Source organism: Galendromus occidentalis, unplaced genomic scaffold, assembly GCF_000255335.2.
Source record: "Galendromus occidentalis unplaced genomic scaffold, Mocc_1.1 scf7180000077183, whole genome shotgun sequence".
NCBI lineage: Eukaryota > Metazoa > Arthropoda > Arachnida > Mesostigmata > Phytoseiidae > Galendromus > Galendromus occidentalis.
The window spans coordinates 488,157-504,898 of record NW_003805171.1 but is presented as its reverse complement, the minus strand read 5'-3'; the positions used below and the strand labels follow the sequence as shown (position 1 = coordinate 504,898).

General features: G+C 52.9%; 1 protein-coding gene across 1 annotated transcript; it reads left to right on the top strand.

Annotated features, from left to right (window-relative positions):
- Positions 1-9,445: 9,445 nt before the first annotated feature.
- Positions 9,446-15,507, top strand: LOC100905718 (uncharacterized). The gene is made up of 9 exons (XM_029110961.1): positions 9,446-9,494; positions 9,765-9,923; positions 12,333-12,427; positions 12,535-12,643; positions 13,825-13,915; positions 14,051-14,159; positions 14,280-14,490; positions 14,657-14,902; positions 15,353-15,507. Exons 1-9 carry the CDS (start codon positions 9,446-9,448, stop codon positions 15,487-15,489), a joined length of 1,206 nt encoding a protein of 401 aa, XP_028966794.1. The 3' UTR covers positions 15,490-15,507.
- The last annotated feature ends 1,235 nt before the right edge of the window (positions 15,508-16,742 follow it).

Sequence of the window (16,742 nt, the reverse complement as noted above, 5' to 3'; positions counted from 1 at the left end):
TGTGAGACGTCGAATCAAAGGTCCTGGTCACGTCGACCAAGTGCCAATATAAAGGAGAGCTCCTGGTGAGACCATGGTAGCCTGCCTGCCCGTCTGCCTGCCTGTTTGCCAGCTAGCGCATTCGTTCGCTGGCTCTGCTGCTCTGTCGCCGACTGACCGTCGTCGTCGACTTGCTCGCCGCGGCTTTTTCTTCTCTGCCTTTTTTTCACTCGGACTTGGAGTTTTCTTCCGCCCACTTGACTCTATCCTTTCGTCCGTCGTCTCTCGGACGGAAACTCGCCGGACAGAAAATTGTCCACGCGGCAATGTCGTCTTTGGGCGGGCGAGCGGACGGGCAGGCGAATGGTCTGCGGGTCGGTCGGCAGGCCGGCTGGTTGACCGCCCGACCAAGCGAGCAGTCGGAAGCTGAGAAGGAGAAAGACGGGCGGAGCACGAAACGAAGTTTTGCCGCGAGAGGAAGTTCTATTTTTCAAAAATTTCATTCTCCCTTCGAGCGGAGCGTCGCTGACACCTCATACACAGTATTACTGTGAGGTTTATCCATAGGGTTAGTCCTTCCGGGAATCACGTCGCCGTCGTCGGTCGCCACCTTAAAACGGAATTGAAGCTTTTCCGCAAGAGCTATTCCACCGACAGTGTCCGACATTTCTTCTCCTTCCGTTTCCATGTCCTATCCGCAGAGGCTCTGTGTCAAAGCCTGCAAACAGGTCATCTTCTTTCCTCCGCGCGCTGTGGGTCGAGGGAAAAAGTTGCCTTCAGTTGCAGAATGGTTGAATCGTGAATGGAAAGAAACTCTCTCTGAGTAGATGGAGAGAAACTCGTTCGGTCTGCCGGTCACTACTTGGTCCGTCGGTGGGTCGGTCGGTCGAAAGGTGTGTCGCTTCGGCGGAAAAATGAAATGTTCTCCAAAAAAGATCACCATCTCGGTCGCCTTCCGCAGAAAGAGGAAATGAGCCAAACTTGCTCAGGGCCCTACGATACAAGTTCCGCTGGTTGACTGCCATTCCGCTCGGTGCGAGCCAACGATCTCCGCCATGCGGAGCTGGTGGTCATGATGGAGGCTTGAGGGCTGCCGCTGTTTTTCCTATCTGTCTCGGGTGGCTCCCTCGATGGCCGTATGTGTACGCGCACCGTGCAACACATTTCCAGCGCAGCCACCCTTGCAACCGCGGCGAAATATCCTGGATCTGTCACCCCTTCGATGCGAGTCTCCGTGCCCCTCACGAGAGCAGAAATTCTCAGAGTGATTCTCCGCTCATAGCCGACCGAGGCCAATGGGCACTTCAGAATTCTCTGGGATCCCCCACATGTATCTTGTCGGAACTCGCTCAAGTATCGAGTGATTATACCGGTGATAAGTGTAAAAATCCATTAGCTGCATTCGATCGGGGCTATCGATACCAGGCTCGATGCGCATTCGGGTTCGTACATAGGTATCACCCATCATGGGGTCAATGAAGCGAATAACTTCTCAAAGTTGATTGGGTCACGGAAACATGCACCATGAACAGAAGGCCTGGATACTTGATAAATCTATCGTCTGGCTTCTTTAGCGCCCCCACGTCGTCGTCCGCTCGCTTGGAAGCAATGAATCCTTTCCCAGAGCGCATTGGAACATCTCATTTTCTCTGAAGATGAATGGAACACGCGCATCGTTGGAGCAATTCTTCAGATCGAAAGCCTGCGAATCGCTCCATGTCGGATTTGCTTCGCCGCGTTCGTCCGCGCATTCTCGATAAGAGATTTTTCGACCAATCATGATGAAATCGAGCGCTCACGAGCACGAATGAGTTGTTCGGTTTAGCGGTCGGATACTTTCTTAGACTTCCTGCATCTAATAGCTCCTCATGTTGGGAGTCGGCGAAGAATACCAGAATAGTATGGATAGTTTTAAGATAACGTAAGGCCGTGCTCTCCACCCGCGGAGAAGATTCCGTCGACGTGTTTCCCATCATTCATGGGCCGTCCGGCTTTTCGATTGTTGTGGGAGCAATCTCCCACATCACATCTGTTTCCAAACACAGAAAACTGTCGACCTCCGCTGTTGCGCGGAGCAATACGAGGAGCTCCGTGAGCGTAGCGATAGTTCGGAGCGATTCTCAAAACTCCGGCGACGAGTTTCGATTCTCACGGGCTTGATCGGGGTGGAGAACGGCGAATTAAATGATCCGCTGGAAGCTTTGACGCGCCCTGGAACGTATCGTTCGGAGCAATGCGCTTCAGGGAAGACACAATCAAAATCGAGGAGCGGAATAGTTTTCATTCGGCTCTAGTTTGACTGATTTGGTTCCTGCTCGCTCCGCTTGCCACCCTGTCGGATGAATCTCAAGTCATTCAACAAGCGGCCACCATTCTGATGAATGGCCTGGACCGAATACCAAAAGCGTGCTCCTGAGACAGACCGATCGCTGAACTTTATTCTGTGTGTCCGAAATCTGCTTCAGGAATAAGCTTACTTAAAATTTCGAGTGGGTTCCGAATTAGGTAAAGCCCAAATAGGGAATAGGAGCGGTGATGAAGGGAAACTGATTCGGAGAATTCTCCCAGCATTCATCCCCGACCTTGGGGAGCAGGTTAACGCCTTATTGGAGGTTGCTGAAGAACTTCGAGAATGGAAGAGTACCCATTCAAGTATTTTCTCTCAATAACCTCATTCGAAATTTCCCCGAACAGGCATCCCATTTGAGAGGTCATGCTACGCTAGCCATGCCCAAGCATTCCTTTTTCTTAAGTATGAGAAAACGAAAAAGGGCGGAAATATGAAATTTTCGTTATCTGGACACTTCCTGAGTCGATTCTACAGCTAAGACAAGACATGCTGGCTGCTGCAAGACGTATTTGATGCCATTAAGAAGCAGCAAAGTGATTGGTGACAGCAAGCGAGCGGAATCCTCTCTGACCACAATGAATCAACAGTCCGTACGTTCCCCTCAACGCATGGCTCGAACAAAGAGGATTGATGTTATAAAGCAAGCGGTGCTGAGCAGCGGGCTTTTTTCTCCATACAGTCAGCGAACCGCTTCTGCTGGTCCCGCCGGCGCCGCTAGCACCGTCACACGATGCAGCGGCTTCCTTTTTTCTCATCCACGCGTCATCGACTCCCATTCATGAGGCCAATTTGCGACCGTCCATCTGCCAATTTGCCGCTCTACAAATCTGCAGACGTACATATGTACAGACACAGGTTAGCCCGAGGAGGAGTGCGCGTTGGAACGCTGCTGCCTTAAATTCCATGGGTCGCGTTTCCGAATCCTGATGATTTTGTGGGGAAAAACAGGACGGATGGCTCTCTGGGTCACACAGAGGCCTGAACGTTAAGGAATCCAATGTCTTGAGACGATTGGAAATACAGTTGCGCAAGAATTCTTCGCGATTTTTCTGTCGCCTTCATGTAGTGACAGGTCGAGTCAGCGGCCTTGACACTTATACACTGGAACTCTTAGTTGCTCAATCGCTCTGTTCTGGCTTCAGAGGCTTGGCTCCGACTCCGTGGTGCGCTTCTGATCGGTGTTTCACCCCGTGTTCCGGCCACGGCAGCGACAATCCCGACGCTGGGTGTCAGCTGTTGGGCGGTACTCGCGATCGGCATCTTCCTAAGTACTGTGTTCGGCTCGTTATTGACTCTCGTTCCATCGTACGCGAACGGGGGTGGGGGTAGAGAAAGGCGAAATCGAGGAGTTAAACCCCCAGCGCTCGAATTCGAGGAAATCCGTGCTTGTTAATTGACGGGAGTGGTCCCTGGAACGATCCCGGGCCATCCGCGATCGAGTTTTGAGCGATTCCAGAGTATTTGCAGAGATTATTAGGGGCAACGTAACGCTGCATTAACGGAACGCTGCATTAACGGAACGCTCTGAACTCTGAACCCCAGCGCTTCTACGAAGCGCCGTGAAGTCAAGTTCTTGAGGCTCTGAAAGAACTCCTAATGAAACTGCGAGGTCATGGACGCCGTTTCTGCAAATCTCCCGGTGAAAGTTTTGAGAACAACATTTTCATAACATTTCGCGCTTTTCGTCATCGATCGTTGAAGCTTTATTGGCTCATCGGAGCTTCGGATGCATTCAGAGCCGATGCATCTGAAACTCAGATTCAAAATCGCGAAGCCTCGATTCGCCATGAAAAATCATTTCATCTCTCGAGCTCGGTTTGGAAATGTGTGTGCGCTCGCTGCTGATGACCGCCCGATCGACATCGTGTCGCCAACGCGGCGCCGCGGTGGGGAGTTCATGTCTGACTCATCTGAAGGCGCGGCGGCGCAGGGCCCAGAGGGCCCGGTGAGTCATCGTCGGACTCAATGATCCTCTCTGCCAGTGTCCCGTATTCAGTCGAGTTTTCGCTCCCTCTCTCCATGGGCCTCGTATCGGGGAGACCACCCCACCGCTCCCCGGCCCTCGCCCTGAACGGGGAAACCCCTTCAGCTCGTATCTCGGCTGTGCGAAAGGATAGTGCATCGACTCTTCTCGGATTCTCGATCGGAGCCCTCAGAGCGAAAATTGTGAATCAGCACGAGATTCAAACTTCTATGGCTTCCATTTACCCCGGGAGTCCTGGCCGAGTCTCCGCGATCGCGAGTCGCGGAACCATCGCTACGACCTCAAGGAAGACTACGGAATGATCCTTAGTCTCTGCCCAGTATGCGCGAATCATGAGAGACTGCGTACCTGGTTACCGGGGTCGCTATACTATTCTTCGGGAATTACTCTCGACGGAGCGGCCCACGGGGCGCGGTCGACGTTGATAAGATAGCCTCTCACTGGGAGTTTGACCACGGCCTCGTCGTAGGAACAACCGCTGTTGCCAGACGCACAGCTAATTCATCACACCACTGCACTGCTCGCATTTGTGATACGCTAACATCTGCAGGTCAGTTGTACGCTTCGGTGAACAACGATGATAACGCCGGATGTTGTTGCGTGTTGCGCCTCAGTTCTACGCGGAGTGCCGGACATGCTCGCACTCAGTACGAGCCGAAGAAGAGGCTTCCAGATTCCTCTCCAGACCCTACAACTTTGCGGCTCCCTGAGGAGCTGTTACCGGGTATCGGCGGAAGACCACTTCCTCGCCATCATTTTGTGAGCTGTCGCTCGAGGATTATGTAGCTGACACCTGACTCCACCAGACAAATCGTGAAGTCCTGTGGCACGCTCATGAGGAGCGTCGTCACAAGTCCCAACTCGATATTCTGGCGCCGCGCATTCCGACGACCGCGGTCCAGTCAGCCATCCAGATATTATTATCTATCCGACTGCATCCGCCGACCGAAGTGGGGACAGGGGAGATGGGAAGAGCTGTACATCCGCGAATATCCGCGATAGCCTCGAGGTCGCTGTCCTGAGCATTTAGGCCCCTCGAGACATGACGATATCATTCTGCGTGTTGCCCAGCTCCTCCTGATCGGGGCTCGCCCTTGACGGGGCGGCGCATTCGGGGACGGCAGGAAGCGGAGTTTTATCCTTGAGCTTCTCGACGTGCGCTGATCCCTACTGACAGCTGCTTGCGATGGCGGATTCGATTTCTGCTTGGACGGGGTCGGAATATCGCGCGACAAGGCGCTCGCGAGCATCGCGAGACGGACCGAGATCCGTAGACAGCCGGATCGGATCCTCTGATCGCATCTGACCTTTTGGGCCCGGACTCGGTGATTTTTCCGCTCTTTGTCGGCAAACTAACGACTTGCTCAATGAGTCGCAGACTCGTTCGGAGGCGATAAGGGAACAGCAACAACCGTCCCGGAGGGAAAAAGCCTCTCAAGGTCCTCATTATCATTTTAACGTGTTCCTTGTCGTCGACTCGTTTTTCTCCATCTCCCTGCAGCAGCACCGGCACTGTCGAACGCGGCGACATATGGTGCCCACTCAGACGACTGGTGTCGTCGACAAATTGCTCCAGTCACCCCGACTTGTCGCGCGCGCGGAACTTAATTCCACGACACCACTCCCAGAACAACAGAAGACTGTCCCAATCAGGTTGGATGAATACAGAATGAGGAGGAGGGGGAGAAAGGCTCCCTGGCTCCGGAGACTTCCTGCAAAGGACGAGCGAGCCCTTCGGCCGACTCCATCGTTTCATGTACGAGCTCGAACGGCTCCTCGTCCTTTTGACCAAGCTCGAAGAGTGTTCATTCGTCATGTCGAGGCGCTGTCGGCTGGGAAAGCTTCATCGCTTGGGCTTGTTGACAATTTGGGCTCCAGAGTGCTCCTCGGCCGCGTGTCACCATAATTCATGCCAATCGCGATTTAACTTTCCCCCGGCAATGTTGGGCTTGAAAGTGGGAGACGGGTGAAAGACATTCATCATTTTGAACTGCTTGTCGCTCCTGCATCCATACAGGAAATCGGACGCTCGTAAACACTCGCGGTACCTCCGGAATGACCGAGACATTCGGCATCGAGGGCTCCAATAAAATAATCATCAATACGCCAAAGACAATCCAACATCGGAGCGACTTCTAGCGGTCTAGAACCGCGGGCCCGCTGCAGAAGCCACGAATTTGATGCGCCGCGCGCGAGCTCGTCCGACTTTGTCAGTGCCGGTCGGGAGTGACTCCACTTTTTGGAGTTCTGAGACGATTCCAGGGAAAACAAATCGGTAATCGGCTGGAAATTAGTCGCGGCCTTCCGTATTCGCGTCTCTAGACTGGAGAACATGTTCCGAACTCAAGTGTAGCGAGTTGATTAATCGATGCAGAAGTCTACGGAAATTCGGAAAATCGAGCTCGTCGGCCACCAGAAAAGTCCCAAAGCCGTACTCCGGCGTCATCCGGTAGCCTGTAAGGCCGTGGTACGGCGTCATTCCGTAGCTCGTAAAATGTAGCGTAAAACGGAACTCCCCCTTAGTCCGTATTCCCAGCCCAGTCGGAGCTTCTGTTCTCCTCCAGCTTCTGAGGAATAAGGCTTATTGGTTTCCGCTAATTGACTCCAAAATATGCGCTCATATTGTTACGTCACGTCGCCTGTCCTGGGGAAACGCCTGCGCAAGACTGTAATTTTCTTCCATGCCCGTCCTCAGCGCAGAAATCGGCTTTCCCCCATGCGGCACATTGCAAAGAGGATTATCATTGGATCTGAACTGGAGTTTGCGCTTCCTCTCGATGCTTATCTTCCGCTGTATTCAAAGTATGGAATTTATGTATATCCCCATCCACCGGGCGACGCATCGATATTCTCATTCCGAGAACAATTGAGCGCTGACGCTTGCCGTCACTCGAAATTCGTCGAGACAAGGTACCCATGAGAGAGGATATCTACGACGAAGAAGCGCGCATTTCGTCAAGAAACTCGAGTCCGGACCTGAAGGCGACCTTTCCAGTCGCAACTCCTCCCTCGAAGCTCTTCGCCTTTTTGTGCAATCTTTCCTGAGCGGTTTCCCTTGTGGACCGAGGCTCTCAAGTATTGCGATTTCAATGTCGAGCGACCCTCCGGAATGTACTCCATGTCCTGGGTTTTGTCAACCATTTTTAGGTCCAGCTGCGTTTTCCCAATATCGCGTTCGACACTCCGTGTACCGCGAATAGGATACCGTGCGTTTTTCCGCCCGGAAAAGCCTTTTGTTAACGTGCCTTGCCCCGAGAATGTCGGCCAGTCTTCTCCACGTCCCGCGAAGACCAGCGACGATAGCAACGGCCTATCCGCGTGATGAGCATCGGAAACCACTTCATATCACGAGCTTATCCCGATTCGACACAACATTCTGTATCCGCACCGAGACTTTGTCAAGGCTCCCCGGTTGGTCTGAGATTCACCGATGTCGATCGTCAGTCGGTCAGGGACCCGGGTCGAAGCTCGCTCAGGGCTGTGCAGATGCTTGCGAAGGCGTCGGAGGGGGGAAAGTTGAAGTCATTGAGTCAGTCAGTCAGTCTGAGAGGCCCTCACGCGACCATCCAATACGTCCCCGAGGGTCCGATATGTTCCAATAATTCGAGGAGCTCTTCCGACGTCCGGGTACAGCGAACCCATGCTTAATGTAGGTCAATCCGGATATCCGTACCACGCCAGAAAACTCGGAAATCGTTCCGGAATCAGATCGATCCGAAGAGATCTGAGGCGTGAGATATCAATCACTGCAATCCTCATTCCAGCCGGTCACAGAGACCCCGAAGACGGAGGCAGGGAGCCGATTCGAGTCAGATTTCCGCTAATCCAAAGATCTTGATTTCCCTCTCGCGTCAATAATACTTAAAGAAGGGGAACTCTCGTCACGGTACAGCAGCAGTCACTACGCCGCTCAAAAGAGAAAACGCACATTCCACGAGAAAAACTATGAGGATCGCCTCAACGAATGGCTTATCTTCCGCATCGTTGCTCCTTCTACTGATACGTTGAGAGTAGTCTTCAATCGAGGCGGACGAGCTATAGAGCATACACAATGCGCGCGATTCATCTTCACATCGATCTCCGCCACTTTCCGGGTCGGAGTTGCCTCCACGGCCGCAGATTGCACAGAGTCGAGAGTAGAGAGAGCACATTCGTATTCGAGGATCGCGACTTCGCGCTCATGCAGCTCTCTGTTTTTGCAAACATCAAGAACAATCGTGAACCGACCAATCCTGACATTTGAGTATGACGTTGTGGCGGAGAGATTGCCGGACCGAGTAACAATTACCTTAGGGATACCAAGGTGCTAAATAACACTACTATTCGATTCGGACCCCGCTCTGTCGACACCTCGGAGTTCATTGCCACTCCATGAGTCGAACTTTGTCTATCGCTGCATGTAGCTCAAAGGTTGCTCTGTGGCGACGGAGATTGGATGCTGCACGCAGGTTTCCGTTCCCCCCATCCAAGAGGTGGGCATTACCTCGGTCGTTCTGCATTTTCGGCAGCTTCAATAAGAATTAGGACTCGCATCGTCGCGAGCCGCTGCACAATGAAAAGGTAATTTCATTGAAGAGTCAAGATTCGCATCATCCAGAGCGGAAATTGACAGAAAGAAGCGGCCGTGATTCTCCTGAGCTTTTCGGCGCGCCAAATCGTCCCTGTGAGGTGGCCTGGGCTCCAAAGGTAGTTATCCTCTTCCCAAGAGCTAGCCCGGCCTCGAGAAGCGGCCGCAGAGGACGAGAGCATCGGTGATACGGACTCCGCAGGTTAAACTCGATTTGCGAAGAGTCAACTCCTAGAATCATTGCAAAGTGCTTTGGTGATGAGTAGAAGTCAAAGGAAAAAGCAACCGTGAGTCCTCCGAAGGTTTCCGAGACCCACCGTTCTCATATGTCAAAGCTGGAAGTCTGTCCGGGCTATTCGTCTCAATCCTTCTTGCTCCCGATCCTCATTCTCGGCCCGTGGCAGTTGAGCGGATGATCCGGACCGGGACGGAAGAAAACAGCAGAGGGAGTGCATAATACGTGATACGTTAGAGAAAAAGGTCAAAACAATTGAATGAGTCTCTCGTCACAGGATTGGGCTCCTTGCTGACAGAAGCAATAACCGAGAGGAAGTTGCTCTCATCCATGAAGGAGAGTGAAACCTCCGTGCCTCAGCATTATATCGAAGCCCTGGGTTACGTGAACGTGCGAAGGGTATCACTGATCTGAATAAAGAAGATTTTTCACGGTCTCGTTGTCCGAAAACGAGTCTCCATCCTCAACCGTGGTAATCTTCCGATCCACGATCAGCTGTGATGAGAAGGATTATTTAAGGACTCCCTGTGTTCTGGCTTTCCCTCAGTGCAGATTGGAGACTCTGCGACTAATTATTATGGGCGTTATGTTATTGTTCTGCTAGTTGTTATCAAGGCTCATTTATATCGCCCTTGTTTTTCCCTTACAGTGTCAATCTTGCCGCCGCCGCGCGATGTGTTCGTAGACTCCGTGGAGGACACGGCGTTCTTATTACGATGGAAGCCGCCGCACAGCCCGAAGCAAGCCAACGTCAAGTTGATGGGATATATGCTCTCGTGGTCGCCCGTGTCCGCGAGGCATCGCGTTCGTAAGTAAACTCATCCCTAGTCCTATTCTAGCAATGCTCATATGTACATCCGACTGTGTACTCTCAATCGATCATCAAGTCTCCCATCGATCGAGCAAGTCTGCTCCCCGCTAATCGACGATCGCTCGATGCGAGGACGGGAGCGCTCTCCGAATGCGATCGAGAGGAAGTTGAGTTCTTCCCGATATTTCCACTCGATAAAACTCCACTCGACATTATTCATCCGAGACGCTCGCGTCCGCGCCCCGTGATGATGTAAAAACGACTTCCGGCGAGCAGATCGTGCAAATGACGGATGGGTCGGCCGGAGCATTTTGGAACCAGAAGAGCACCGCCTCACTTTCGGCTCTAAATCGACGGCTTCGTCGCTCGTCTTATTCCGCTCAGCCGAGGTTCCAGTCGGTCCACCCATTCCTCGCCAGTCAGCCGTCGTTCCGGCCCGCGTTCGCTGTATCTTGTCGTACGCCAAGTTCCCCGGTTGTAAGCCTCGCGATAAGGCACGTTCGTTCGTGTCTGGATTTTGAGGTGCTGTGCTCATCGCTACGAGAGAGTTCCGCCGGGGTCGCTGCTGTTCGAAGGGAGCGCAGTCCGTGCGCTCGCTGGCAGCTGCCACGTCCCGTCTTCCGCAAAGAAGGCACATTCAATCGCGACCAGAGTCCGAGTTCGCTCTGTATTGGGAGAGAGTCTCCGATTCCCGCCATTGGTCATTCGCTGGGTCCGCCGCCATTATTTTTCCAAGAGCGAGAATCTCGCAGAAAAAATCTGTATCGCCAGCGACGATCGTTCAATCTCCGTGATGGAGTCCCGTTGGCCTTCAGGCGAATTCCTCCGGAAGCCTCGGTCGTGTCCTGCCCCGATTCCTCCTGTTGCCACTTCATTCAAACGCTGCGCGAGCCGCTCTCGCGGTTAAAAGACGTTGATTCTTGCGAGACAGCAGCGGCAGAAATTATTCATTTATTCAAAGATTCATCGATTCAATCAGTTTGTCGCAGACTCAGAATATTCTCAAATCTAATTTTCAATCAGACTCTGCTGACAGCAGCCGCCGCGTCGGAGCCGTCTCCTGGCCGTCGATGCCTCGCGATGTTCTCGCTGAGGCTCCTTCTGTCCGGAAATCTGATAATAGGCGGAGGAGGAACACAATGATGATCAGCCCGGTATCAGCAGAATCGAGATAGGGATCCGATTGGCCGGATTGGATTGGCATGATGCCCGGAATCGAGCGAAAGTCTATTCCAACCCGGGCTAACAGTGAAGTTGTAGAATCACTGAAGAGGAACCAACCGACCGAGGATTGTCAGCACTGCCCTCGTTCCGGATTACTCTGGGATGTTGTTGTTGTTCCTTAGTGCCTAATTAAATGAGTCCGGATGTGGCTTCTCTGGACACTCGTGTAGCGGTCGCGGCGAGAGACGAGAAGCAGCTTCGTCAGCCATGTGTGTAGTTTAGACGCGGGAAACTACAAAGGAGAAAGGCTGCTGCTGCTGCGATCGATGTTGCCTCAATCTCCCAGTCTGTGTGTATTTTTGTGATTGTCGCCGTCGTCCTCGCCATCTTTGGCCGTCCAGTCGTTGCATGCGATCTTATCAAATTATCCCTCGGCAACTCGTCTTCCGCATATCAACACACTGGCTTATCTGCGGCACGCACGACGTCGTTCATACCGGATGTAAGTCGTCGACGACGATGACGAGACAGCGGCAGAGAAAAAGTTTTCGCTGTCTTTCGTTTGCGCCTTTCGGGTGCAGCATCAGTGATAGATGGTCCCGCGGAGAACTAACTAGAAGCAACTCGTTCCCGAAGCTGTCGATTTGGAGTGACTTCCACCTGCATTGGATTCATTACTGCAATACGAAGGAATCGTCAGGTCTTTGATAGGCTGGAGATTGCTCCCTCGTTCCGCTGGTCGGGAAAGATTAGATCGGGGAAGCTTCCTGTCGGCAGGCGAATGGCAACGACAGCTAGCGAGCATTCCGGAAAAATTGCTGAGCGATTCCGCTGATAAGATCCTCCCGAGGGGTTTGGGGAGCAGAAAACAGAATTGCTGCATGCAAGGCGAACTTTAATGATAGGCATTCCAATGGAGCGGAATTGCAAATTTTCGCCCGATCCCACTTTGAGCCGCCAGTCAACAACAACTGCAGCACGAAATGTGCGCACCTCGGAGGATAACAGGACAGCAGAACCTTGAATTAGGTCGACTGCGCGTCATTGATGGAGTGGAGCAGAAACGGATCCGGTCCGCTTCCATCCAGGACCCATCTTTGGGGAAATTCCCAGGAGGGATGAACTAGCCCGAACGATGAGGGTCGCCGTCCACATTAACCGCGGGGAATTCCCGAGTAGCTCCCGATTGCTATGTCTGACAAGACGCCATTCGTGATATTTATTAATGGAACTAAATTCCAGACGATGAGAAGACGGTCATGCTCCCGGGAGTCGTCACGTCGAAGCTGGTCTCGAACCTCAGCGAAGCGACAGAGTACGCCGTCGTACTCTCGGCGGTAAGCACGAGATTTTAGCGCCACATTCATTCCCGATCCTGGTCCACTGTACAGCCCTGAACTCTCGACCGAGCTTTTACGACTGGAAGGTTCCCTCTCTTCTGCAGGTTTATCCGAATATTCAAACGTCGCCGGCGCCTAAACTGATTATCCGGACGGACTACGCCGTCAGTGAGCTGCCCATCGCCGACGACACATTCGTTGAGCATAAAATCGGTGAGACTCTCGGCCGACTATCTTCCCCAATCGCTAATTGGGCGTTTACTGCCGCTCCTTCTCCTTTCTCTAATCGATCCGAAGGCGGTCGGGCAATAAACTCTCGGGACTCTAGATCGGGTTATACCGCCCAAGTTGATGCAATATGTGGAGGTTGTTTCTCTTGAAGCGGCTCGGTGGCCTTGTGGTAGCGGTTCGCAGATCTATTAGAAGAACCCTCCGTTTCCCCTCTACCCCTTTTGCCAATCTAGAGAAGCAACCGCTGAAGCGACTTCTATGCCCAAACTCCAGCTACGGCCCTCAGCTGACTCCTTCTCTCAAGGATGGGTGCGAGCGGGGAGGGAGGGGGAATTCAGCCCTCTGAGGGGAAGCCAGCTGTGGCAAACGCTTTTTAGACGGGAGAAAACGGAGTGAAGCTTGGAGAGAAAAGAAGGATGGAGAGGATGAGGGGCGAGGGGAAGGGGGGGAGAGCTGCCGCTCTAGAGGCACGAGGAGAGGAGGAAAATGGGGAAGCCGCGAAGAGCCAAAACGAGAGGCGTAACGTGAGAGCATTATGTAGCCGCTCAAGCTGCCTGAGAGGCCAATGTGGGTTTTTGCAATTTCCGAGAGCGACCGGTCGAGCTAGACTCGGGTTCCGATTGCCTCACCACTGTACGTTCAGGAGGTCCAGGAAGCGACATCGACTGTCTTCTGCTCACGTCTCTCAGGCGACATTCATCTCTGTCGGGCGATTCCCTCTGGTTCTCGGTCGGTGGTGGAGGTCGACATCGAGACCTGAGTCAAATGAATCTTAATCGTGGGGGAGTGAGGTCTTGCCGTCAAGAGCGTGTAAGCCGCGCTCGAGACTGCCTGGTCGTAATTCTGGAGAAGCTCCCCTCCGCAAAATCTAATCGAGCTCGTTCGGTGGCGGACCCGTCAGCACGGAGCGGAGTCGTCGAGCGAGTCGCGCATGACATCGGACGCTATCGCGGTCGAGCGCATCCTGACGCCCGCTCCGCGGGGGAACGGGTTCCCGACGGAGGCGGGAGCTTAGAACAGGCTGAATTATTCAGAGTCATGATTCTGGCCCGTGCAGGCTGGAAAGTTCAATTCAACTTGTTGGATTAGCATCCAGAAACCTCAAGGGTACTCTGCCGGAATGATGTAGTGCGGTGCTTAACCCTGATTCATGATTCTTGCAGAATGCAACTGCTCGGAGCCGGGGATGCTGGCTTGCACGAGAACGTCTCTAGATTCGGTCGAATGTGCGTGTTACGAGGGCTACCAGGGTCGGTGAGTTCAGTTCAGGAGCTGGCTTCGAATCGATGCGAAACGCTTACGCAAGGGACTAGGTCGATGAGCGGAAGACGCTTCATTTCCGTTTGCGTGGGGCGACCCCTACTCACTGCTGAGAAAATCTCGTTGCAGGTGGTGCGAGAAGTGTTCAGCTGGCTACGTGAAGAGCATGAAAGAATGTATCCGTTGTCCTTGTTCCAATATCACATCGAGTGGCCTATGTGACGTCGACGTATCCACCGTAAGTTTGCACCGAGGCGGCGGGCTAGGAATCGCCTGCATCGCTTCAGATGGCTCGTAAAACTACGGCCAGCGTCGTCGACCAGACACTGTCCATGATACGGAGCTGTCTGTGTTTCAGGGCACGCCTCGTTGTGAATGCCTTCCGGGACACAGAGGTCCTGACTGCGGCCAGTGCAAGCCGGGCTATCACCGAACGGACGACCGGTGTAAACCCATCAATTGTTTGAGCTATACACTTTGTCAGGACGAGCCTCACAGACCGGGCTGTCAGGACTGCGACTTCAGCAGCATTCACGAGTCTTTCTATCCAGTCGCCCAGAAAAGCTCCGGTGAGTGAGCGCCTGCAGCTACGCTCGTTCCTCCGGGATTTCGCTTGCCGTGGGATTTCCCCAGTGGGGACATCTGCGGTGGGTGGGACTCGGAACCCGGTCCCCGCTCCGAGTTTCCAATCGGGGCCTAATTCGGATCATTAGGGCTTCCGTGTCTACGTGCAAGGTCTATTCGCAGATTCGTTCGCTCGGGGAACTTTGACAGTCATCGCCATCTTGTCAGGCTTCTGCTTCCTTCTGTTCGCGGCCACTCTTGCCACATGCTACCACCATCGGAAGAAGAACTCGTTGTTGGAGCTGAACAATTCTCCCACGTACTGGAACGCCATGCCTCCAGAGCATCCGGAATGCAACGAATATGTTGAGATGAGCGCCCGGAACCAATGTCAGCAGCAATTCGATCAGCACCAAGGTGCGTTCACGGTCTACGGTAGTGAAAGTGTCATGGTAGAAAAGCGACTAGTGAGCAGCGTCCAGGCCCCAGCGTTCTCGTACGACTCTGTAAACGTGACCCAGCATTGCCCTACTGTCGTTGAGCTTCGGTGGAATTGCGCGGACTAATCCCATATTTTCCTCCCTCTATTACGCTCTGTTTAACATCAAGTCAATCTTGGTGGCCGCGCAGGCGGTCGGGAACGCGATAGAAAGATCTTTAAGTGTTCTCAGAACGCTTCTACCCCGCGCGACCGAGACGACAATTCATTAGTGCTCTACAGAGCGTGCTCCTAGCACGTGTTCGACGGTTTCAATTAAAAGAATCCTTGTCTGAACCCTATTCGGTGGCGAGGCGGAAAATGTTAGCGTGAAGCATTTTGGGGATAATTCAGCATTCAGTCGAATCCAATGTGCTTCTCTGTTGCAGTTTGCACACTTCATCAGCCGGACTACTCCAGAATGTATAGGAGCCTCCAAAGGAATCCCGTGGACACAATGGTCTCCGTCGAAAGCGATACGACGCCGAAGATCGCACGCGCCCGCAGCGAGGATTTCTGCTTGTAGATCGTAATAGTATTGCATGTGAAAAACGCTGGGAGACTTCCGCCACTGATGACGTCAGGCCGCCGAAAGAGCGAAAAGCTGGATGAGCTCCGGCCCCGTCGCGTCGGTGGAGGTCTTACCCTGAAACATATCTTCATCAAAGGAATTCCGCCTACTGTGAGTTGAGGACAGGCGATCGAGCATAGGTTGTGCATCGGGTATTGAATGCAAGAGATTGCCAATGTTCGGAAGCGACGAACACAGAAGGAAAGGAAGAGGTCAGCCATCTCCCCGGACGGAGGACGGAAATGTCTATGCTTGATGTCGATGGTTAGCAGACGGGCCGATTAGGCGGTCCGTCGATCGGTTTCTTAGTCAGCGGAATGTTCGGGGGCGAGTAGGTTCACGCAAGAGACAGCGGCGGAATGTTGGCTGATTGAAATTTCTATATTGTTCTGTGGTGCTCTCCCGTGTCTCGAAGAAGAATCTGTAAGAACGCCATCAAATGGTTCTGGGATGATTCGCTGTCTGTCTGACTGGCTGACCTTGTACATGAGTTCTCACGATGTCAATGATGCTGTTGAGTCATCGGAAACTGGATAAGGCTGGGGATTGGTCTGAACTCTGAACCTCCTATTCGATCGGGGATAAGCTGTGCAGAAAATCGCTGTCGGCTCCCTCCGATGCATCATCCTAAACGCTACAACAGCTTCAAAAGCATAATCGACATGGATCACTTCACTGAATTATAGCGCATCGGAGGCGATTTATCAGCTGGAGTGTGCCTTCGGAAGAGCGAAGGTCGCACCCGTTTCCAGCCTCATTTGTATCATAAGGACGGGAGCAAATCGCCGTAAGCATCGGTATCCCTTCGGCTGGAAAAGCATATCACATGAATTATCGGAACTTAAGCGAACCGTGCTCCGGCGTGCACAGTGCTGTTGCGAAGGAACAGGAAGCGGGTCGGTCCGATGGATGGATGATGAAGGTCATTAAGGCTTTCAGCCTCGCTGAGGTGGATTGGCACCTGATGGACGAGAATCTTACTTGTACTGTTTTATTTTTCGACCGAGCACTCGATGGAAGAGCGGAAAAACAATGTTTGGCTAGTTACCAGGAGATTCATTGCAATAAGAAGCGAATAATAAAGTGGTGGGATTTGAAATTCCGAGCAGCGTTTTCCCGGCCGATATTTTCACCGTTTGGTTAGGAAACAAGATTCGGCGTGACGCATGAATCTTAGTCAGTAATTTTCCATTTCCCGAGCCTAGTCG